The 24,473-nt window shown below is 37.3% G+C and overlaps 1 protein-coding gene across 3 annotated transcripts; it reads left to right on the top strand.

Annotated features, from left to right (window-relative positions):
• Positions 1 to 368: 368 nt before the first annotated feature.
• On the top strand, positions 369 to 24,473 carry nectin4a (nectin cell adhesion molecule 4a). Of its 3 annotated transcripts, XM_056259270.1 has the most exons (12): positions 369 to 387; positions 3,222 to 3,535; positions 7,939 to 8,151; positions 9,080 to 9,247; positions 12,752 to 13,030; positions 15,703 to 15,820; positions 18,615 to 18,766; positions 18,997 to 19,156; positions 19,256 to 19,331; positions 19,763 to 19,819; positions 20,248 to 20,430; positions 23,600 to 24,473. In XM_056259270.1, exons 2-12 carry the CDS (start codon positions 3,487 to 3,489, stop codon positions 24,026 to 24,028), a joined length of 1,884 nt encoding a protein of 627 aa, XP_056115245.1. In that variant the 5' UTR covers positions 369 to 387; positions 3,222 to 3,486; the 3' UTR covers positions 24,029 to 24,473. The 3 variants fall into 3 exon arrangements, with proteins under 3 accessions (XP_056115245.1, XP_056115246.1, XP_056115244.1); XM_056259271.1 differs by lacking the exon at positions 369 to 387 and having other exon boundaries at positions 3,188 to 3,535; positions 7,942 to 8,151; XM_056259269.1 differs by lacking the exon at positions 369 to 387 and having other exon boundaries at positions 3,188 to 3,535.

The following is a 24,473-nucleotide window of genomic DNA, read 5'->3' as shown; positions in this document are numbered from 1 at the left end:
CTTTTTTTCAATCTTTTCCATTAACAAACAAGCAACAAACAATGATGTGTAGATATTGTGAAAAGAAATAAACAATTACAATATCACTTGTTTTTAGAACAATGCGCCTTTTATTCATTGTAAACATTTAATACCTTTGACCAGATGATGTAGAGAAGTGTAGATTTGCTATGTTATCTTAAATCGCATTTCTATAATGAAAAGGATAAAAATCACTAAATATTGTTTTTTGATTATCTGAGAAACAGAATCTGCGTATTTGCTGTTTTTGATGTTCTGCCACAGTGGGATTTGTGGGCCAAGAGAACAAGCTCGGACAGGCAAGACTCAGATGTAAGCCACCCAATCCCAGAAAAGACAAAAGACCAATCAGACAGCAAAAGGGAGGTACACAAAACTCTGTTAAACCAATCAGATTCCAGTGAGAGGAATATAACAGGTAGGGCGAAACTTGATATTCAGTCTATTTTTGCCAGTTTTGTTCAGTTTAAGTTTAATGAAATCTCACTGTGATTGTGGATGTTCTTGTTGAGGCAAATTTGATACGGAATGTTCCTTTTTCAGTCTCAGACATTTCAAATGAAAATGTTTAGTTGAATTCTTAATACATATGAATGTAGTGATGGTCTACATGCATACTATATTTGATCTATTGTGAGTATTGTGATAATCTGCATCAAAAATGTATTTTAAGATTATATGAGCTAATCAGTGCTGGGGAAAGTTACTTTTGAAAATAATGTGTTAAATATTGTGTAACTGATTGCATCACTTTTCATGGAAAGTAATCAGTTACATTCATTTTTTTGTGTTACTTTTTCTCACCTGGATTGGGCTTTTTTAAAAAAAATTATAATAATAATAATAAAAGTTCTACTTTTGGCAAATGTAACGGCCCTTTTACAAAAGTGAAATGAATAAGTCTCAGCCTAAAGGAAATGCAAATTAGAGGAAACAAACCTTTCCGCTGTGCTGCCATTCTGCAAAGAAATTACTTAATAAAGTGAGATTAAATACATAAAGTATATTTGTATTACTTAACATAGTTAATTATTGCAGGTTTGAGTATTTTGAAGAATACTGAATCTGTTTTTGTGCAAGTGAGATGAGTAAATGCATGGTCACATGATAGTTATGTGATCAGATTACTTTTTTTTTTTTTTAATTTACAACAAAATATCCAAATTACTTTTTTGCCATTTATTAACTGACACCTGTCCTGTCCACATGTCGAGAGACGTGTACAGTAACCATCATGTTTACGCAGCGCAGCCCTTATTTCTCTCAACACGTGGACAGGAGAGCTGGCAGTCAATAGATGACAAAAAAGTAACTGATATTGTTGTAAATTTGAAAGTAATGCGTTACTTGTTACATGGAAAAAGTAATCTGATCACCTTACTTCTAACACTGTAGCTAATAGACCTTAATGTAGAGGACATTAATGTAGAGTTAAATGTTAAAATATTGATTATTGTGAATCACTCTAATACATAAGTGTGTAACATGCTTCACATTTGTTGAAGCGATATTATATTTGAAAACTACTCATTGTCCCCTAGATGTCACTATACACATACACTTGGTTTCATCAAATAACTATATAACTATACTATATAACTATATATAAGCTTAGTTTAATTAAACAAAAAGAAAAAATTTTATCATATTAGACTCTTACAATTCTTGATTCAGTTCAGTTTTATCTCTAATTCTTTTCACAATAAATCTTGATTTCTTTATTTAAATATTTGTTTCTGATATTTTCTTAGATTTTTTTTTCCATTAAATAACTGTTTCACAATATTGACAGCATTACAGATAGCAAAACATTGTATATTAGTATTAATGTGTTGTTAAACCTTTAATTAATTAAAATTAAATTAAAGAGACCGCATCAATGAAACTTGTGGACATTTAGATCACTTAATCTTATGCATTCATAGACCGATATGATAATCACAGTGTATTTTCTTTATGAGAGCTTTCTTTATCGTAAATAACTCTTTTTCAACTCAAACCCTTGTTTGGAACGCTATTCCGTTGAACACAGCAAAAATGCCCGGGGCTTTAACTGTTTTCAGGAGGGAGAACAGGTTTACAGTTTTGGTGCTTGCTTTCCATCAGGACAGGAATGCAACCAGATACAGTACATGACAGTTCAGGTTAGATCCAAGATAAAAAAACATGTAGCCATTTAGGACACATTCAAATTATGTCACTACACTTGCAAAAATTAATCAGATATGCTGTCTAGCTCATCCAGCATGGTTTGATTCCTAAAATCTTATTGGATACTAGGAAACACTACGGTCTGGTTTCACAGACAAGGTTTAGATTAAACCAGGATTAGGCCTTTAATTGGGATATTAGGTTTTGAAAAACATTACTGGTGTGCATCTTGAGACAAAACAATGGCACTGACATATTTTAAGATATGCCTGTGCAAGTTGCTTTCAGTTAAACAGTTCAAACATGCATTTTAGTCTGGGATTAGGCTTAAACCTTGCCTGTAAAATCAGGGGTAAATGTTTTAGAACAATGTCTTGCTACTGAACCAATAAAAGGGCATTAGGATCATTCACTTTAAGGGAAAAACAACTAAGTTATATAGGCTATATATATGTTCTGAAAGATCTTGTATAAGACAGTTTTTAATAGGATCAATATTTATTTAGATTTTTTTTTAAAGCATTCTATATATATAAAAAAAAAATCAACGGTGTAATAGGACTGGTGTCTGCAAGTCACTGGTCTTTTTCAGACTAAACCGTTTTTCACAAAACATTAGGGCAATAATCTCCAGATATCCACGTGAGCTCGACGATTAAAGGTCCCAAGCGATTAAGCAATTAGAGAATATTAAACCAGCTAGATTGAATCATCCGATTGGGAAGAAACACCCGGATTAAAAACTGGAAAGTTGAGTTGCGCGTAACAACATGTGCGCGACTGCGCAATGCAGAACTGCCTTCTCCAACAGGTGCCTTTCCTGAGAGATCTTCTCTCTCACAGCTATTTCACGCATTCTCAAGCAGAACGGCAGAAGAACAATGGAAATACTCTGTTTCCCCCCAACATGTCGTAGATCTTAAAATAATACGAAAACACCTTAAACTGGAGTAAAAACTTTTGTTCGCTCACTTGAGGATTTACGCATGGAGGATTTACGCAATCCATAAACATTCTATTAATTGATATCGTTTCCTCTTTTTTTGTAGGCTACTTCAAATGAATTAGTCGATATATCTCAGATGCTAAACACAGAGTGATTTTGTTTTTCTGCACTGGATCTCCACAACGTGATCTTCATAATATATGGGAGTCTCCTCTCCTCTTCTCCAACATCTATGATCGATTGGATTGATTGGGAATACAACTAGCTCTTGACAGAGACACTGTTTTGGTCTTTTAATAATGACCATCACATTGAGATCGCCAAACTGATAACTTGGGCTCAGGTGAAAGTCTGAACTGGAGGACGATATGAAGACAGTTTCATATATTCTTGCTGCGATGATCTTCTGGAACTCAGGTGAGCCATTTCATATAAGCTATCCTATACATTGCGGGTGCAACTGTAAAATATTTAAAAACGTGTTGCAGGATTTGGAGTTAAACTTATTGGAAAAGAACTTCACAACACGTTACGGTTGTCTAATATTACAGGAAGAACTGGTTCTTGTGACAAACTAAGTGTGATTCAGTTTGACAGACAGGCGCTCCCTGCTCACGCGCGCACACACACTGTGTGATAAAGGCTTCGCAGAGTGTTAAGGAGTGTTTTCTGGGCTGATGAAGTTGTGAGAATAAGGGTGTGATGAATCTGAGGGTGTTGTCAACGTAACTTACATTTTTGAGTGTTTTCCCGGTGTGTATGAGCTATTCATACAGCTGTGTGTGTGTTAATTCAGGGTCAATGCGTCTGAGCATGTGAAACCTTAATACATTAACACCGTGTCTACACCAGAGGCGGGTGGCGCGACGCGACAAAAGCAAAGAGAAGAACCCATTCAAATAATGCTCTGGATGCGACGCGACGCGACACGACAAATTCCCGACATTAAACTGACGCCCGTGCTATTTCCAAGCACTCGCCCTACTTCTGATAGGAAGGACAGGTTCGTTTGCAATGCTCACTATAGCGTCAGTGTGGGCAGATCCTAGCGTCTGTGCGACATGGTTTGAGACATTTCCCAACATCACCATCTTTTGCTGGGCCTTGAACAACATTTCAGTCATCATGAGTTATTGCCCTCTGATGTTAAGAGTTTAGGGTTAGGACCTTGAACAACATTCCAGTCAACCAATCATTTTGACATTTGAGATCAATAATGTTTTTTATGATCCATTGGTCATTATTTTCTGTCATTCAGAACCAGACAGAATCCGTTTTTAATTATTGCAAGGCGCTTAATTATCTGTTTCTCTTTGCAAACAGTCCTATATGACCGATTTCTCAACGCTTGGTGGATATTGAGCTGTAAATAACAATACACATAATATATTACTTATTCATACATAGGCTAATATTATATTTTATGAGCATTTTGGTCATTATTGTCTGACATTATTTCTGCCTTTTGGACACAATAATTGCTAAATGATCATTATAATGCTATTATACATAAAGCATGCTACATTATTTTGTCATCTAGATGATTGCTAGAAAATAATTAGCTGTTAAAATAATAAAAATAAAAGTAATAAAAAAAAACATTAAATAGGCTATTAGCAGTGCATACCATTGTTATGTGTTATTCTTTAGAAATCCATTAAATGATATAATATATCAGTTGACCTAATATTTAAGAACCGATTACAGATGAATAAACTGTTAATATTAGTAGAAATATCGTCATCACTTTAGATTTGGGAACATATTCATATTCACATTAGTTGCTTATATGGCTGCATCCCTTATATTCAACATCCCTTAATCCTATCCCATTCCTAAACTTAACAACTACCCAACTATTAATAAGCAGGAGTTTACTCCTAGTTAATATGTGTTCCCTAATCTAAAGTGTTATCAAAATATCAGTCAAATGAATTAGGTCTGATTTAAGGCTAGTATTAGGCAACAAATAACACCCACTATAAGGATGCTGACTCCGAAACATGTCATGTTGTTGTCTGGGAGGCTTTTGTCATTATGTTGTCCATTGATGTAATACTCTAGTCTTCGCAAACTGGTCAAGGATCTGGGCTACGACACAAAGTTCAGTGACTCAGAAACTAAAGATTTAAAGGGATTACAGGCCAATCCCGGCCCTGAACCGAGAAGCTATTAAGTGTGGAGTTAATAGACCTTTTTTATTTTTCACTTTTCAACCCTGAGTACATATCAAACTGCAAATAACAATAAACAATGTATTTCTTATCCATACATAAGCCCAATCAACATGATGTCTGCATGACATCATTGTCTGAACTATTTATTTATTTAATATTAATCATTTATATATATATATATATATATATATATATATATATATATATATATTATAATGAATATATATATATATATATATATAATATACACATTTTTATTTTAGTATATTATTTTATTAAAATATTAGTGCTGTCAAATCGATTAATCACATCTTACATAAAAGTTTGTGTTTATATTGTGTATGTGTGCGTGTGTGTGTATATCTACACATACTGTATATGTATGCGTATATAAATATATATAGCCTATGTGTGTATATGTATATACTGTATATCTATTATCCACACACACACACACACACACACACACACACACACACACACATATATATATATAAACACACAGACACACAAACACACACACACACACACACACACACATAGCTATATTATATAACAAACGTTTATGTAAGATGCAATTTGACAGAACTGGCTTTTGTATTTAAAAGTAAAATCAGCTTGTAAGTAGTTCAGCTTATGTCCACTCACCTTTGGATGGTCTTTGGATATGTGTTGAGTTGAGTGTTTGCTTGTGCTTGTCTGCCACCCAAAAGCAATTAGCCCTGAGACACATAACGAGTTGAGCAGCATATCTACCTGTGGTCCACACTCTTCCAGACATCTGTCTGTCTCTCACCCCTCTTCCTTTCTCTTATTTTTGTAATCCATATCGATTCCCATGTCTGCTTCTCCTCTCTGTTCTCTGTGCCAGTTCAATAGAGTGTTAAAAAATGAAAGGTTCATGTTACCACCGTATTGAAGGTAACAGATGACCTCAGCCAATGTGGCCCAACTTTCCTTTTACTGCAGGTATGTTTCATGCAGGTATATATCTATTAGAGGTGTTATTTCTATTCTTTTTAAAGCCTTACTTGAACCGCATTAAGCTGTATGATAAATGGCATATTGTTTTTTGGTCTAGCCCTTTAAAACCCAGGATGTGATGCCACAGCTATGAGTGTTACGAGGAACTTGCTGTTGTGAATTTTTCTAAACATTAAATGCAACACAGAGCAATTCATTGTAATACAACATGCAATATTATAATAAGTCATTTAAATGGATAGTTTTACAGCTGAACGTCTAATCGGGAATGTTGTCTCAGTCAACAAAACTGCCAGGGGGAGGAATCTGAACTTCAAAACGTATATCGAATAGTATGAAGTATATACATATATATACATGTCTACTGGCTACTTTATTAGGTACACCTTGCTAGGGGGTTGGACCCATGTTTGCCTTCAGAACTGCCTTATTTCTTCATGGCACAGGTTCAACGAGGTGCTGGAAACATTCCTCTGAGATTTTGGTCTATATTGACATGATAGCATCACACAGTTACTGCAGGTTTATCTGCTGAATCTGTGAATCTCCTGTTTCACCACATCCCAAAGCTGCTCTATTGGATTGAGATCTGGTGACTGTGAAGGTCATTTGAGTTTAGTGAAGTCATTGTCATGTTTAAGAAACCAGTTTGATCTGCTGGAAGTAGGCATCAGAAGATGGGTAGACTGTGGTCATATATGGATGGACATGATCAGCAATAATCCTCAGGTAGGCTGTGGCGTTTGTGATGCTCAATTGGTACTAAGGTCCCCAAAAGAGTGCCAAGAAAATGTCCCTCACACCATTACACCACCAGCAGCCTGAACCATTGATACAAGGCAGGATGATCCATGATTTCGTGTTGTTTATGCCAAATTCTGACCCGACCATCTGAATGTCACAGCAGAAATCCAGACTCACCAGACCAGGCACCGCTTTTCCAATCTTTAGTTGTCCAGTTTTAGAGAGCCCGTGTGAAGGTTAGCCTCAGTTTCTGTTCTCAGCTGACGGGAGTGTCACCGGTGTGTGTCTTCTGCTGCTGTTGCTCTTCTGCTTCAAGGTTGGACGAGTGATTATTTGAGTTACTGTTGAACCAGTCTGGTCATTCTCCTCTGACCTCTGACATCAACAAGGCATTTCCCGCACAGAACTGCTGCTCACTGGATATATTCTCTTTCTCAGACCATTCCCTGTTAACCCTAGAGATGGTTGTGTCTTGTGTGTGAAAATCCCAGTTGATCAGCAGTTTCTGAAATACTCAGACCAGCCCGTCTGACACTAACAACCATGCCATGTTCAAAGTCACTTAAATCACCTTTCTTCCCCATTCTGATGCTCAGTTTCAACTTCAGCGGATCGCCTTGACCTAGGCTGAATCCGAAACCGAAAGTTGGACAGGTGTACCTAATAAAGCGGCCTGTGTGTGTGTGTATCACTGTATAATCACTGCTGTTCCACCAAATCTCGCACTGTTTATGGTTAAAACATAATTCAAATGATGTGCTATCCAATGAAAGTATAATTATATATAATATGTTTATCAAACAACTTTCAGCATGGCTCATCCAGTTTGTTTCTTTTATCCTGTTGCTGTTGGCAGAATTGTGTTAAAGCATCTGATCATGTCTAACGCCGCTACTCTATCTTCCTCTCTTTTAGCAGCCTGTGTAAGTGGAGAACAAGAACCGTTTCTTGAGCCCTCGAAGAGCCCCTGGGATCTGCAGTCTTTGGGAGAGGAGGAAACACGGTTACCCTGTCGATTCAATGTGTCGGACAGTGAGACTCAGGTGGTGCAGGTGACGTGGATTCGGCAGAACTCAAATGGAGCTGAAGAACAGATCATCACTGTTCATTTCAGTGAAGGACAGACAGGTAAAACAAACCTTTCTTTTTGTCTTTTACATATCAAAACTTAAATTGTTAGACTTTTTTGCTAACAATTAATAGACCCTTTCCTTTTACTAATATCATTATCACCAAAGAAAACTTTTTTTCTAAATATCCTTTTTCATTAAAATTACAATGGTGCATCAGGGTGTTCATAGGTTACTTGTTTCAAAATATATACGTTTAAAAGTTTACTCTGAGAACATGGGTTTAAATAATATATATCTCTACACTCTTATAGATAAAGATTCTTCATTGGCATTTGCGTTTCCATGAAGAACCTTTAACGTCCAAGGAATCTTTCCATTGCACAAACAATTTTTTATATTGGGAAAAAAGGCTTTAGTTTATAAAATGTTCTCAAAACTAAGAAAAAATGGTTCTTTTAAGGACTGTTCACTGAAAGGTTCTTTGGGGAACCGATTTATTTTATTATTTTTAATGGCATCACTGCAAAAAGTGTATTTTTAAAAGTGTAGCTATAACAATCTTCTCTATAGGGAGCTCATGGCCATTTCAAGAACTTATTTTGCTAAATAGCATTACAGTTCTGCTCTTCCTTGAATCTAGCAATGTAACTATTCCTGTACTGTATAATTCAGTACTTACTTTCATTTCTGTACTCAGCTTGCATTCATTTACATTGAATCATTAAGGAAATGTTTTTTTTTTTTTTTTTAAAGTGACTTACAATTCACTTTTGTAAAGAAACATGCATTTTACAACAATTTATAATACAGGAGCTAACAGAGCAGAATATTGATTCTTTAATTTTAATTTTCAATAATTTTTTATTTATTTTTTGTGCATCATTCTTTGATGTGTGTAACAAAACTGTCGCAAAGCCAAATCTTACTGTCATATGGTGGATGTGACAAACACATTTAATTCTCTTTCTGTTTCTCTCTCACAGAAAACCCTGCATATTCAGGGCGTGTGCGATTCGAGACCAACAACCCAATAGCAGACTCTGCTCTGATTATTATGCGCACAAGTTCTGCAGATGAGGGCAAATACACCTGCAAAGTCGCCACCTTCCCCTCTGGAAACTTTGAGACGGTGATTTCCCTCACAGTGTGGAGTAAGTACATTTAATCAGTGCTATGGGCAAACAAAAGACAACAAACTTGTGTCATGCAAAACTAAAAGTAATTAATTACTAGCTACTAATTACATCTTCAAGAATTGGATTAATTTACTAATCACTCTGTCTAAACAGTATTGCATTACTAAAAGTCCCCCTGTAGTCAATAATTGTATATCCCCCTTAAAACTCACCTTTGATCACCAAAATGACATATTTAAAAGTTTTTTTTCCTTGAAATAATTCCTTCGTGCCTTAAAATAGCTTGAATGTAACTACACCCTTGCCTCATTTAGTGTACGTGGTTCTATGAATATGCTAATTAGCCCCGCCTCCACTCACTCACACCAGCTCAGAGATCCATTATTTGACGATCACATGTTGACATGATTGGTTACAAGGTAGTTTGTGACGTCAGAAACACTAGAACCATCTTTGGTTCACTGCAGTTTTAAAGAGAAAATACTCAGCAATGGTGTTGACTTATTGTCGAGCAAATTAAAATCACCACATAGACATATAAACAACATTAAAAGCTTGATTTGTCACCACAGGGGGACATTAACAAGATGTCTATTCTTAAACAACACAAGGATAGACATGAAACTGCTCTTTTAAAACCCTTGTGCATCCTTATGGACATTTTTGTCCTTTTCAGTTTTGTGTTTTTGATCACTTAGCCTGTGTTAATGCTAACTGCATAAAATTTGGCACAGGTGTGTATTTTTATTGGAATTTTTCTATTTCACTGCCATTTAAAATAAAAATAAAAAATTTGCACTAGGTACACAAAATACTCCCTCTCAGCGCCTTTTGGACAAAAATGTCCCCATTGAAACCAATTAAAACTGCATTTTTTAATCCCAGGTTTATTTAACAATAAAATGATGCAATCTTTGTTAACAGGCTTTCATTCTGTTGGAAAGGCTTCAAATTTTTAAATTTTTATCAGATGGTGCCATTTTGCCAGGTTTGGCCTATAAAACAAATATCGCTTTATTCCTGTTTTCTGCCTCGGCATATTATAGAGGCAATTGGATAAATTGTGCAACGATAATTGTGTGGGCGTGTTGGTATGGATGTCTGAGTGTGGTTAGTATGTGTGTTATAAAAAAAAATGTGTGTGTTTGTAATTTTGAGAGAGAGAAACTCAACTGCAAATAACAAATCCAATCACTGTGTGACCAGTGGAGTTTTGCTGGCAACCAATGGGGGAAATCTGTTACTGCGCCCAAACAAACTCTTACAGAAAGCTCATTTTTTGAGATATCAACCTCAAATTTGGAACACAACTTATTTAGATTTATGGCTTTGATTTTCTTGCCGTTTTAGAGTTCAGCTTGTTTTATAAAATATATATTTTATATCAAATAATTTTCATAAATAATTTTCATAAACTTATAACTGTATAACTTTTTTTTTCGATTTACTTATTATTATTTTTTTACTTCAGCAATAATCTGCCAAGGGTCTTCTTTAAAATGATACCAAACTTAAGTCTGTGACAGTTTTTCGACATGGACATTTTTGTCCTCTATGTAATGTGTAAATTTTTTTAATTGATGCACAAGGGTTAATTCTTTCAAATAAATAATATAAAGTTGCATAAATTATGCAACTTACCAAAGTATTTAAACGAAGAAGGTTACATTAAAAACGTATATTTAACATTAGGTGTTAAAAATGTTGATGTTAAATCCAATATTCTTTCATATAGAATTTTTCTATTGTCTGGATCAACATCTTTGCTGATCCTGGAACAACATTTCAATCAACCAATCAGATTTGAGGGACAAGTTTACAGTTTCTGTCAAGTTTAGGCTTACAACCAGGGTTAGGTGCTTCTACATCAGTGTTATTCACCATCATTTCCCTCTGATTTTAGGGATAACTTATGGGAAGGGTTGGGTTTAGGGGAAGGGATAGGGTTAGGACTACATTTTCGGACAGGAATGTTGTTCCAGGATTAACAAAATATTTTGATGATGTCCATGTCTCAATAAAATATTTTGATGATGTCCATGAAAAATCACGGTGACTTACAATATTTAATCCAATCCCATCAGAATTAACTGTAATTAAATTACAGAAAAATTAAGAGTAATCCCTTACTTTACTTTTTAAAAGGGAACGCATTAAACCCGACACTGATATTGGCACATTGGAAGATCACTTTAAACCGACTTTTGATTTCAGACATTCACTCCGGTCGCGAAAACGACTAAAAACGCTGTATTCTTCTGCCAGGCCATTAGATGGCGATGAAACACTACAGACTGAACACGTTATACATGTGCATGACGTCATCGTTTTTAGGAATTCGCGTTTTCAACTAAAACGCGTTTTCGACTAAACACCATTTTAAACTAAAAACGTAAAAATTTCAGTGGATTTTGACCATTCATTTACACGACAACGGCGTTTTGGGTGCCTGAAAACGCAAACTTTTGAAAACGAGTTTCAAAGTGCAAGTTTTTGAAAACAGTCTCTGGGTAAACAACAAAAACGCGAATCTGAAAAAAACGATGACGTCATGCACATGCGTATAACGTGTTCAGTCTGTAGTGTTTCATCGCCATCTAATGGCCTGGCAGCAGAATACAGTTTAGTCGTTTTTGCGGATCCGTGTGAATGGGGATCGTTTTTACAATGGTGTCGTCTGTACGCAGTTTCAAGCATATAATTGTAGTGCACACGTACCCTTAGATTAGACTGAATTGATTTGAGTCTTATGTATATGCGCAGCAACCCTGCAGTAGTTAGAGAGGATTTTTTTAACATAACTCTTGTCATGTCATTCACCGTCCCTTTCATATACCTGACAACCCTTTAACCACAAGGCTAGCACTGCTTTCATGTATACAGTTACTGTTCTCAGAATAACACACAAGTATTGTGTTTGTCAATGGAAGTGATGATGGAGGTATTAACATGAAAGTGTTCATTGTTGCTGCGATTATATGATCGTACAATAGATGCTGCTTTCTCTTTCAGAAGTATTGTTTATGATTGTGTTCAAGCACACTGTTAGAAACAGAAAAGCAAACAGGGATATTTTATACTTTTTAAAAACTCAGACACTGGTGAAATATCTGCTGTAATATATAACAAAAGACACGAATGAAAACACAAAGAAATGATATATCTATCTATCATCCGTCCATCTCTATCTATCTATCTATCTATCTATCTATCTATCTATCTATCTATCTATCTATCTATCTATCTATCTATCATCCGTCCATCTGTATCCATCCATCCATCCATCCATCCATCCATCCATCCATCCATCCATCCATCCATCCATCCATCCATCCATCCATCCATCCATCCATCCATCCATCCATCCATCCATCCATCCATCCATCCATCCATCCATCCATCCATCCATCCATCCATCCATCCATCCATCCATCCATCCATCCATCCATCCATCCATCCATCCATCCATCCATCCATCCATCCATCCATCTCTTATTTATTTGTCATTTTATTTCACAGCTAAACCCATCACTTCCCTGGAGGAATATGTCATGGTTGAGGGCCAGTCATTCCGTCCGGCTGCTACATGCCGCTCGATGGCTAAGCCAATGGCAGGCCTCTCCTGGGACACAGACCTCTCGGGTCAGAGCCAGAACCTTAGTTTGGATGGTATGGTGGCCTCAATCCAGTTTTCCCTCCACCCTCTCCGTAGCATGAACGGAAGGAAGCTAGACTGTCTGGTCTGGCATCCATCTCAAAACACCCCCCAGAGGATCTCCAGTAAACTTACAGTGCACTGTAAGTCTTAATCTCTTATATTGTTCTGAAAATGTTCACAAGTGTAAATACTGAAACTACTGTATAACGGGAGATTCTTATAAAGAAATGCCTGGGTCACAATTCCATCTTTGAATCAAAACAGAAAAAAATGCATAAAGAATGCAAAAGAAAAATGCATAAATATGTCATTGCATAAACATTTTAGCCTCTTGAATTTGTATTACTGTAATAAAAAAAATCATAGTCTCGTAAGACGGTAATAAAAAAATCATCCTGTTCAAACACAATACATTTTTAATTAAAATCAGCATAAATTGTATTACTTCAGTACTAATACTTCCATGTATACTTTCAATAGTATTTTACAAATAAATGTACTACTATACACAATTTTTAAATATATATAATTTAATCATATTTTAATATCACTTTGAATTTAAATAAATTCCCCCATAATAGTAAAAAGAACATTTTTAATATGACCACTAAACTCAAAATTAATATCACTTTATTTAAAATATAATGTCCTAATTTTTAATAAATATTATACTGACATTACTAAATTTGTTCTTGATTTGATTTTTTTTAATAGTATTCATTTGTGCTGCTGTTTATTCAACGTTTATTCATTTAGGCATTCCTTAAAAAAAATATTTTGATGTCCAATCACTTTTTACGTACCAGTGCAAACCACTTGCCAGGTTATACACACAAGCTGTGTATAGTACATTTACTTTAAAATAACTTTATTGTTGTCCTTACTGCAGAATGATTGATATACTGTTTCACACATCAATCTTTATTACATCGCTGTCTGTATGTGACTCAGAATGATTGTGAATTTTACAATGTGAACCTAAAACTCCTTTCCTGTTTACTGCGCTTGTGAAATTTAAATATGATGAAACTTTCGTTTCACCTTTTTATGTCTACAGATGTAATTTCCTTTATATGTGTTTTGACCTGTGGACATCTGTTTATTGTCTTAATCGATACTATGACAACATTGTTATTCTCTGATTCATCACTACTTGAGCTACAGTCATTAAAACATTTTTGCTTTGGGTGACTGTAGGAAAACTTAGTAGCAATAGTTCACCTAGAATAAAAATCCTGTCATTGACTCACCATCGTGTCTTTAGAAACCCACTTGACATTCTTACTTATGTGGAACTCAAAAGGAGAATACTTGAGAATATCCCGGTTGGTGGGTTTGGGGGGTTTTTTTTGGGGGGGGGGGGGGGGGGGGGTGTTGAGTCTGAACATTCAGTTCATCTGAATGATTCATTCACAAACTAGACGATTCTGATTCAACGATCTGGTTGCATCAGTTAACATCTCACTTGAATAAGAAATGATCAGTTACATGTGTGTGGTCCTCACCTTATAATATGTGCACCAAAATACCTTAGGGCGGGACTTGATTTTGTCCATCGGAAGTTGATTGGATGGTTGTGGTTTGCTATTGGTGGATCTCATGTGAGTGACAGGTTGCCCCGCCCTCATCAGAGAAAAGAAGAGACGTCGCTGTGCAAGAGGGAGGGAAAGTTATTTTAATTAAAGGTGCAAAACACAAGTCTCTGAGTTTTTGCAGAACTACGCCCCCTCTGGCGACAAGCGAAACTGCAACCAATTCTGATTGTACATGGATCTAGCTTACGCTAAAGCATTACACATTTTACGCATCGTCATTTGTTGTCATACATAGATTGGCCTAACAAACATTAGAGACTGGGCTATATCTTACCGTTTTATCAAGAAAAAAGCCAACTGAGGATCTCGTTTGAGCCCTAGAGCAGACCGGAGATCTCTCCATTTGTTGAATGCCTTCCCGAGGTTGACTCTCGTCTTACTCCGACGCCTGTCTGACTCCAATTTTGACCTTTTGGTGGCACTAGACAAAATTTTTCTTTTCTTTACTTTACGTGGAGTTTGCTTTGGGGTTTGGAATGGACTACAAGCCGGTCTCTTTGAATCCATCTTCTACCTTTGACGCACGAGTTGTTTTCGCTGATGCGGAGAATGGCGGCGCCGGCGAATACACAAACCTGCGAGACATAGCCTGGTGAGCGTGAACGCGCATGACGTCACGGCCAAATTCGAGCCCGAATCCCTCTTATATATTTTACTGTATTTTACAGGATTATAGAGGCAATCTCAGTGCGCAGAGAAGGGCTCATTCAGCCCATCAGGCAGTTCTTTAAGCATGTATAGGATAGAAAAACAGGTATTTTTAACATGAAAAGTTGCGCAATGCACCTTTAAAGCTTACGAGGGCACATGAATTTGAAAAAATTGATGTGCATGGACAAATCATTTATAATAAGCTTTAAAGCTGCGGTCCTCATTCTTTAATTGTATAATTGCACGGAGAAAAAAAAAAACAACAACAACCAGGACATCATTTCAAATTTTCTCCTTTTGTGTTCCACAGAAAAAAAATAAAAGAAATGTGGGTTTGGAACCCATTCCTTTAATTTAATTGCACACAATTGCGATAATTCAAACATATGCGTGTTTCATAATGCCAGTATTAGGGTTTGTACTGTGTCAACAACAGAAAGGATCAGGTGAACTTATTGGTCAAACGGGAAGTTCATCACAAGTTCAAACAAGAGGCTGAAAAGTGAATTAGACACACCTAATTGTGAGACCTTTTTTTGTGTATGTGTGTTCATGTGTGCGAACAGACCCTCCGAATGCACTGATATCTGGCTACGAGGACAGCTGGCATGCTGAAATGCAAGGTGCGACGCTACAGTGCAATGGCGAAGGAAATCCAAAACCTCACCGATTCAACTGGACGAGGTAAGACTTTCTGTCTACATGTCTTTCACCTGTATCTATCAGTCTGTTTGTTTGTCTTCCTGACAGCCTGTCTTGTCAGTTTAATTCTGTTTCGGTTGGCTTCTCTATCAGCATGCCAGAGTAATCTGTAGGTGTGGACGAGAAGGTTATGGCCTAAATTCATGAGCGAATCTATAATCTAGTCGATCAGATAGGAAGGTTGCTAGGAAGTAATACTGACACCGAGAGGTCACTGAAATACACAACAGTTGTTTTTGCATTCGTGAACAAGTCTGAGGTAAAATTAGTCACAATCACACCTATTTTTTGGCATTTTTCGCTACGAGTGACTAAGGGGGTGTAGACACCGACGTTTAGATGATCACGCAATTCCTGAAACAAACATTCTCTGGTTTTCTCCTCCTCTTCTCCGCCTTCAGTGGGGAAACCTGTTCTCGGGCAGCTCGGTGTGAATGCAAAGTAAATGAAGTAACTGTGGCCTGGTGTCGTGTTGCAACTTGTGCGGCAAACAGACAAGAGTGCATTTTCACACGGAGGGAGAGAGCGCGGGGGTGAGACGAGGCTGGTGGGGGAGATGGAGTGAATTTGTGACGATGATGTCGGGAAAATTTGCCTGCATGTATGTGTGTCATAGCCTAGGAATATGATGAGTATTACTACTGTCCTCATGCAAAACACACTGTGCTCTATAAAAGCATACTGTAACATACGTATAGTTCCTGGTATAAACTGTGGACAAAGTTCTTATTGTCCACAGAAACCCTGAGTGTGTCCATGTGTATTGGCTAAATAAAGGCTCATTAACTTTTTAAAAAGTGGGGAAATCGCTTCCCATTTCATATCAAACTAAATAAGGTGGATGCAAACATTTGCTTGACAAACTACACTGAAAAGAAATTGATCTAGAAAGAATTTTCACTGCTAATACATTTTTAAAATAATTACACATTTTTGACAAGTTAGAAAGACTTATTAGTATTGGGAACACTTTATTTAGATGGTCCACATTAGACATTCTATAAGTACCTTTGCAACTACATGTCAACTAGCTGTCATTAGAGTTTTAGTGGACCGTAATTAATATCTCAGCTTCAGACTGACCACTGGCTGAGCGTCTGATGCATGAGGCACACTTAACTGGAAACCCTTCAGGATTTTCAAAGTCGTCATCTGATTGTGTCGCTTAAAGGTGCTCTAAGCGATGTCACGTGTTTTTTAGGGCAAAACATTTTTTGTCACATACAGCAAACATCTCCTCACTATCCGCTAGCTGGCTGTCCCCTGAACACACTGTAAAGAAACGCGGTCTCTGTAGACAGCCCAGGCTCCACAAACGGCAATAAAAACAAACTGGGCCAACCCGCACCACGAAACATAACACACACTGTTCCAGCCAATAACTGACAAGAAGGATTTGGGGGTGGGGTTAGTGCGCGGATGAGGAGGGAGGGTCTAGCTAGCCTCCGTTTTGTTTGACAATACTTCGAACGTCAACAAGAAGTGACGTCACTCAACATCGCTTAGAGCACCTTTAATATAGGCAAGTCTCGCGTAGCCAGAGCTTTAGACTGACGATGGCAGAAGCTCTGGACTTCATCGCAGCTTTCATTGGTCAAGGACCACCCAGAGGCCGTCTGACTGACACGTAAAGCAACCAATCACAGTTTGTTTTGTTTTGAGTCATGTTTGGGGCCATGAATGTTTACCTGCAAATGAATGAGAGTTAATTGACATGTAGTTGCACTTTAAGTTACTTATAGTTCGTAGAATGTCTAAAGTGGACCACCGAAATTAAGTGCCAAGTATTTTCTTGTAAAACATGCTCCAAAAATCTGTTTTATTTACAACTTCGAAAAACCTTTTAAAGTGTATGACAAAAAAACAACACCGACTACATTAAATTTGCATCTTCGCGGAGTTTCGCATCTTGTCGAGCCGTCACTTCATCATGTCCAATGTAAAAAACTTAATCCTGAAGCAAAACCAGTTGTAATCGCTGCCTAACACATTAGTTTGTGTGTTCTTAACTGAATACACGATGTTAACTAACCACATGATATTTATTATATTATTGCTGTATTAATACTTCCTTATTGAAACGAGCATTTTCTGTAAAGCTGCTTTGAAATATGTATTGTGATACACAATATGCATTGTGAAAAGTGCTATAAAACTATTGAATTGAACTACTGCTTTATTCCACTGTATGAATTCAGTTGATGTCATCTTGAAATAAAAAATGTAGTTATTATTTTTTAATGGAAAATTACAGTATTTATAATGATTTACCTAACACATAATTTTTAAAAAAAAATCCATGTGCCCTTGTCATTTTTAATTAAAATAACTTCCCCTCCCTCTTACATAGACATCTCTTCTCTTCTCTGATGATGTGTTTACTGGCGTTAGGGCGGGGCAACCTGTCACTCACATGAGATCGACCAATAGCAAACCACAACAATCTAATGATCCAATCAATTCCTGATGGACAAAATCTACACATCTACACTTTGATACGTCACAATAGTTAAGAAAAGACTATCGCAACTTCACTTTTATGATGGCTTTATTTTCACCGACAATATGATGGACAAAAGTATTATGGAAAAATAAAATTGCTGGTGAACTGAAAGTGATACAAGGACATTTTTTTAAGTTGATATTTATGAAATAATTAAGCATTAATCATTTACTGTATGTGCTGAATCCTTCAGTATAGGTGTCCAAAGCATTCTGTTGTTTTCAATGCCTGGTTTTTATTTGGGGATTGAATTGTATTTCTTTGTGTACACAGGAAAGGTGAAGCTCTACCAGAGGGTGTGACGGTGGACGGTGGCACTCTGAGCTTTTCCAGGCCCCTTCTCCAGACAGATCAAGGGGATTACATCTGCACCACCACCAATCTGGTGGGATCTGGAAAAGCTGAGATTTCAATAACTATATTAGGTGTGTATCCTGCTGAAAACCCTTCACTCATGTTGAAGTGCAATGCACAGTGCTGTCACCTAGTGAAAATATTATGCAACTGCGTGTCTCGTATATGCAAATAAAGGAATAGTTCATCCAAATACTGTCATAATTTACTCAGTCTTATGTCATTCCCAACCTTCATTCATGGAATGTGAATACATATAATTGAATATACTTTTTTTTTTTTTTTTTCATGTTTCTTTCAGAGTTGCCTCTTAAGGAAACATCAGTGAACTACATGATGATGATCATTATTGCCGGTGTTGCTGCAGCGGTTGTTCTCACTCTTATCGTAATAATCATTTCTGTAAACCGCCACTATAAACGCAAGAATAAACAGCTGGCCATAGAGCTGAATGAAAAAAAGTAAGAAGTCTTTCTTTCTGAACACGGAATAGTTTACACGACTGGTCTGAATATGAGAGTTCCTGTACTTCAATCTGGCTGTCTCACTTTCTTTATAAGGGAGGAAATCAGCACTCTGTCAAGACAAGCCTCGTTTAGAAGAGTGAACTCGAGCAGCACAGACAACAGATACTCGGTAATAAATCCATATACACACACTTTTGAAACCATCTAAGCGCTATATAAAGGAAGGTGGCTTGACGACTTTTTAAAAAACATCTTTATTGATCATTTGGTTTGGGATTATATTTCCTATGCTCACCAAGAGTGCATTTATTTAATAAAAAATACAGTAAAACAGCAATATGGTTACATATTAAAATAGCTGTTTTCTAGTTTAGTATATTTTACATTTAATTTATTTTTGTGAAGGCAAGCTTAATTTTCAGCATTATTACTATTAGTCTTCAGTATCACATGATCCTTCAGAAATAATTTTAATTAGCTGATTTAATGCTCAATTTACATCTCGCTTAAGTATCTAATTACCCTTTGGGGCAAATGTATATATGTAAACAAGGATGTATCACCCTTCCTCTCATTTTGCTGTCTGTCTTCTTTTAAAAGGAGGAAAATCATCCTTTAAGAGTTGAAGGGACGATACGCACAAGTCTCTCCTCACTGGTTCGTCTCTCTTTTCATGTTTTAAAAAGTCACAAGTTACCAATCACACTCTGCAGTTGTTTGATATGATATATAAACTGTAAAAAATAATCCTGTAAAAAAACGGTAAACTACTGGCAGCTGTGGTTGTCAGCATCATACCGTAAAAATACGGTGTGTTACTGTTTTTGAAATAAACAGCTAAATACCGTATTGTCAGCTACAGTATAAAACTTTAATTTAACAGCTATATGCTCTAACACAAAAACAGTAACACACCGTTTAGTTACGGTATGATGCTGGCAACCACAGCTGCCAGTAGTTTACCGTTTTTTTTACAGGATTATTTTTTACAGTGTATATATATAGGCAGAACAATAGTCTTAATTGACGTCACAAGTTTATTGCTTGTGTTTTGTTTTCCTCTCATAAAACGGATCCTTTCACAGGATCGTCCTCGCTCCAGGGATAGTCGTTCCACGCTGGAACGTTCCACGGTGGACTCACTCGGTCGCCCTGCAATTTTTAACTCGTCCAGACGAGGTCAAAACAAACTGATCGAGAGATCTGACAGAGAATCCACTCGAATGATGATGATGGAGTCTTATGACGAGGACAGTAACATGTCACAGGTATGAGATGCGTTTCATGAGTCTGCATGTGCGGTTGACAGTAGTTTCACTTGAAACGGGCCTCGTAACAGAAGGGACCTCCGCTTGCACCCGTGAAAGAGCCCCGTTCCCCGGACGTCATGCAACACACAGACCAGGGGCGGAAATTAATGGGGGCTTTGAGCAAAAATGCAGCCAAAATTAATACAAATGCACCCAAAATCTAAGATATGGTGGAAAAAATTGCTCTAAGTTCTTGTTTTTAATATCTATAAGCAATACCACACGAGCAAGAGTGCTGTTTGTCCCGAATATGAGCACATTTGCAAATGTGATATTGATTTTATACAGTTCAATAAACAAGAAGGTAATATTAGGTGACTTACATTTGTCCGTTTTTGCTCTATTTTGCCAAATGAAAGTTCAAAACAAATCCACAGTATTAGAGCCATTGCGTCTCCAAGCAACACAGTGATGTTTCGTTACTGTAGGAATCCGCAAACTATTTTTTTTACAAATCGGTCTAATAAATGATTCAACGACTCGCTAGTTAAGACAGTGGCTGAAATATTAAAACTGCTGCTTTCAGAGGATGCTTTCAAAGTTAGGAAGGCATCAAGGCATATCAGAAGTGTAAGCTTCACTTCCTGTCTCCTGCAATGCCTTCGTCTGATTGATTGTTGGAGGCTGCATAGATGTATCCTTCGCTGCCTTTGATATCCCACAATCCTGTGCGCTCCATTCCATGACAGTTAAAAATAAATATAGTGTTTGAGAGTGTAAATGTACGTTTTTTAGCAACTTTTCCACTTTTTATGTCATAAAATTAATATTGTAGTAATTAAATATTCGCTTAGTTATCATCAAAGCTCGCTCTATTTTGTTGTAGATCATTAAACCATTATGCTGCCTCAGAAGTTATGCTTTCAAAAGCCTGAAATCAGTTATGTGAGGCATGTTTGTGCGCAAACAGGCCAGCGAGGCAACAAGCCAGCTTCCTAAGTTTTCGGATACAGACAGTCACTTGCTTTGTCCCTGAATGAATCAGCCGTTTTGAACAAATCGTTTCTTTGACTGAACGCTTCGATGACTCACTCGCTGACTTTTTCTTTGAAACGGCCTCTGAAGTGCAAAGGCTGTCTCTGGTGGTTGATGTATGCCACTTTCCACAAATAGAGCTTCAATTTGTTAAAAAAAAAAAAAACATTTAGAAAATGGTCAGTAAATGTGCTTAACCTTCATGAAGAAAATGTTCATGCACCTCAGATGGTTAAAATAATCTTAAATTACATTTAGATAAATAGACATTTTCACTTTTACATGAGGTCATTTTTTGTTTCAACTCCAAATCCCGTCCAATACCTTCCTCCGACGCCAAACTTTTGAATTGTGTAGATTAACAACATTTTATACGTTTTTCTTACAATAACTTTGGTAACAAGTTTTAACAAAAAAAAGTCAACAATGCAATTGTAGAAAAACTGAAATGAGAAAATAAAATGAATTGTTGGAGAACTGTTACTACAGTAAAACCTGTGGTACCTTGGTATTAGCCACCCACCACCCTAAATTTGGTATGGTTAAAACTAGCCTTTTTTCATGATTTGTTAATTTTATGTTAGTGTATTCACACCAGGAAAGTCTGATAGTTCACTTGCTTTGGTCCGGCCTAAATAATTTTTTTTTTTTTGATGTTTTTTTTGGTACGGTTTGCTTTCACACTGCTCTTTTTGCAATTGAACCAAAATTTGTAAACAAAACCACACGTGTGCTAAGGTCGTCCATTCATTGGACAAGGATTCTCAAGTAGGGAAATCAGGAAGTGCAAAAAAGGCTTAAAGTCCCACTCCGATCATATTTTGAGCTATTTTTAAACATTCCCAGTGGTCTGTTTTTGGGGGTTGTGGTAAATGTACAACTTGTAACGACTGGAAATAAGGTGTGGCCCCTTTAAGAGCTTTGCGCTCCCTGTTGAAATGTCGGCAGTCTGTATTGTGCGCGTCGAACACCCCTTTTACTGTCTATGCATGCGAACACCCCATGTATGTGGGTAATTTCTGTTTGATGCTAATTTTTATCTTATTTTGTTTATTAAGTAACGATGTGGACGGTAGAACGTGTGACAGACAGTTAGGCTACACGAGTTCGATTTGGGAATAAAGTGCGAGTTGTGAGATGTCAATCGCCTCCGTGTGTCTGTCTGGCCTCTGCATGCAATAACTTCAGTTGTGAGCTACCCCTAATCTTCCTGAAGCAACGCGTTACAAACTGTACTTCAGTTTCATTGCGGGGACACCACCTTCACCTGCCATCATGTCTATCGGCTCGCTTTCGGGTTAAACTTTCCGCGACTGCGCAACTGGGTTATAGGTTGCCAGGTTGAGGTGACAAACGGGTTGAAATTGTAAATGGTCTGTGGATTGTGTGAATATAATGCATTTAATACAATCTGGCAACTGGTCAACATTAGCAAACATATTGGTCCGATTATTCATAAAGGAGTTTGGGCCATGCAAATTACGGGAGTTTCCCGGGAAAAATAACAAACCGGGAGGGGTCCGGGAGATAGGGCTAAAAAACGGGAGAAACCCGGGAAAAACGGGAGTGTTGACAGGTATGCCATAACGCAACTCCGACTACGGAAGCCTGTTAACTCAAAGGTGCAGTGCTTTCTTGCAGTTGGGTCGGTTCATGTTCACACCGTAAACGAACCGTACCAGAGTTCGTTTGGAACCGTACCGAGACCACCTCTTCAGCTGGGTCTCGGTTCGGTTGTTTGGTCCGCACCCGAGTTCGATTGCTGCATTCACACCTGCCCAAAAGGTCCGCACCAAGGGGGGAAACGAACTAGAGTTCGATTCAATCGAACCAAACAAGGCAGGTGTGAACCCACCGATACTATTTTATCTACAACATCTAATACATGACTTTAAATCTTTAAAAACAGTAACAGGACACCAAAATGTACCATAACTATATTAAGCCATTTATAGCATTTTACCCTAAATTCCATAAAAATACTCTAATAATAATAAAAACGTTTTTATTTATTTATTATTATATATGATCCGATACATCTAGCACTTATTGCTTTAGTATTTTTGAACTGTTTAGTAATGCTAACAGAGTTCTGCAAATACATGTGCATGTAAAATTGCACCTAATTACTATTTGCAATTTTGCTATACAGGAAACCCAGCTTCTCCCTCCTCTCCACCCCTCTTCTTATTCAATGGACCAGGCCGTTGAAATGGTCCGATCTCGGAACGGCAGTGCCATTCTCCCTGCAGAGGGGAGGCCGCAATCAGGAGGAAGCAGCAGAGGGCATCACTCGCCTATGGTATCCACCTACCCGACTCTTACAGACGAAGAGGAAGAAGATTCTGTTAGCCCTGCGGATTCAGGAGTGCACAGAGGTTTAATGGAGCACGACGCTTTTGAAAACGGCAGCAGCGAGACGGCGAGTTCACAGATATCGGAGGCGCTATCCAACCATTTTGAGCGCACTAATGGCACACTACGGCCCAAGTCGAAACCCAATAACATCCTGCTCCCGGCCAAAACAACACTTTTCCTCTCACCGCATAGCCCAACTATGCACAAAGCTCAGATCGTTTAGAGTGTTTGTATGGAAGCGTCTTGCGTTAGAAGAGAGCTGAATTTAACGCCATTTAAACTCAGTTGATGTTACAGGAGAATGTGCTATTATGTAAATTCACTCTTCCAAGGGCTGTCTTGACAATAACTAACCCATAAAAATGGATATATGAACTTGTATATGAGTACATTCCCAAGGTGGCAAAAACATGGACAGAACTATCAGGCCATCATCATCTAACCAAACTCAAACCTGAAAAACAATACCAGCATTACTCACATAGTTCCTCAGATAGTTGCATAATCCGGTGTGTATTCTGAAACTGGGACGACTGAGCATTATGGGGCACAGCGTGTGTTTCAGGTACAGATTAACTCGAGACCACCGGAGTTGAGCTTCACTGTGTGACCAGGGAATGGAATTACGATCTTTTTTTATTATTATTGCAACATAAGGCTTCACTTGA

This window comes from Rhinichthys klamathensis, unplaced genomic scaffold, assembly GCF_029890125.1.
Source record: "Rhinichthys klamathensis goyatoka isolate OS25496 unplaced genomic scaffold, OSU_Roscu_1.1 h1tg000165l_1, whole genome shotgun sequence".
In the NCBI taxonomy this organism is placed as follows: Eukaryota; Metazoa; Chordata; class Actinopteri; order Cypriniformes; family Leuciscidae; genus Rhinichthys; species Rhinichthys klamathensis.
Note: the sequence above shows the minus strand (reverse complement) of the source record. Positions and strands in the feature narration are given on the sequence as shown.

Excerpts from the sequence above, each read along its gene's own strand:
- nectin4a (XM_056259270.1), top strand. The coding sequence starts at position 3,487 with ATGAAGACAGTTTCATATATTCTTGCTGCGATGATCTTCTGGAACTCA. Across the intron at positions 3,536-7,938 it reads GATGATCTTCTGGAACTCAG|CAGCCTGTGTAAGTGGAGAA; the intron begins GTGAGCCATTTC and ends CCTCTCTTTTAG. Across the intron at positions 18,767-18,996 it reads GATTTCAATAACTATATTAG|AGTTGCCTCTTAAGGAAACA; the intron begins GTGTGTATCCTG and ends TGTTTCTTTCAG.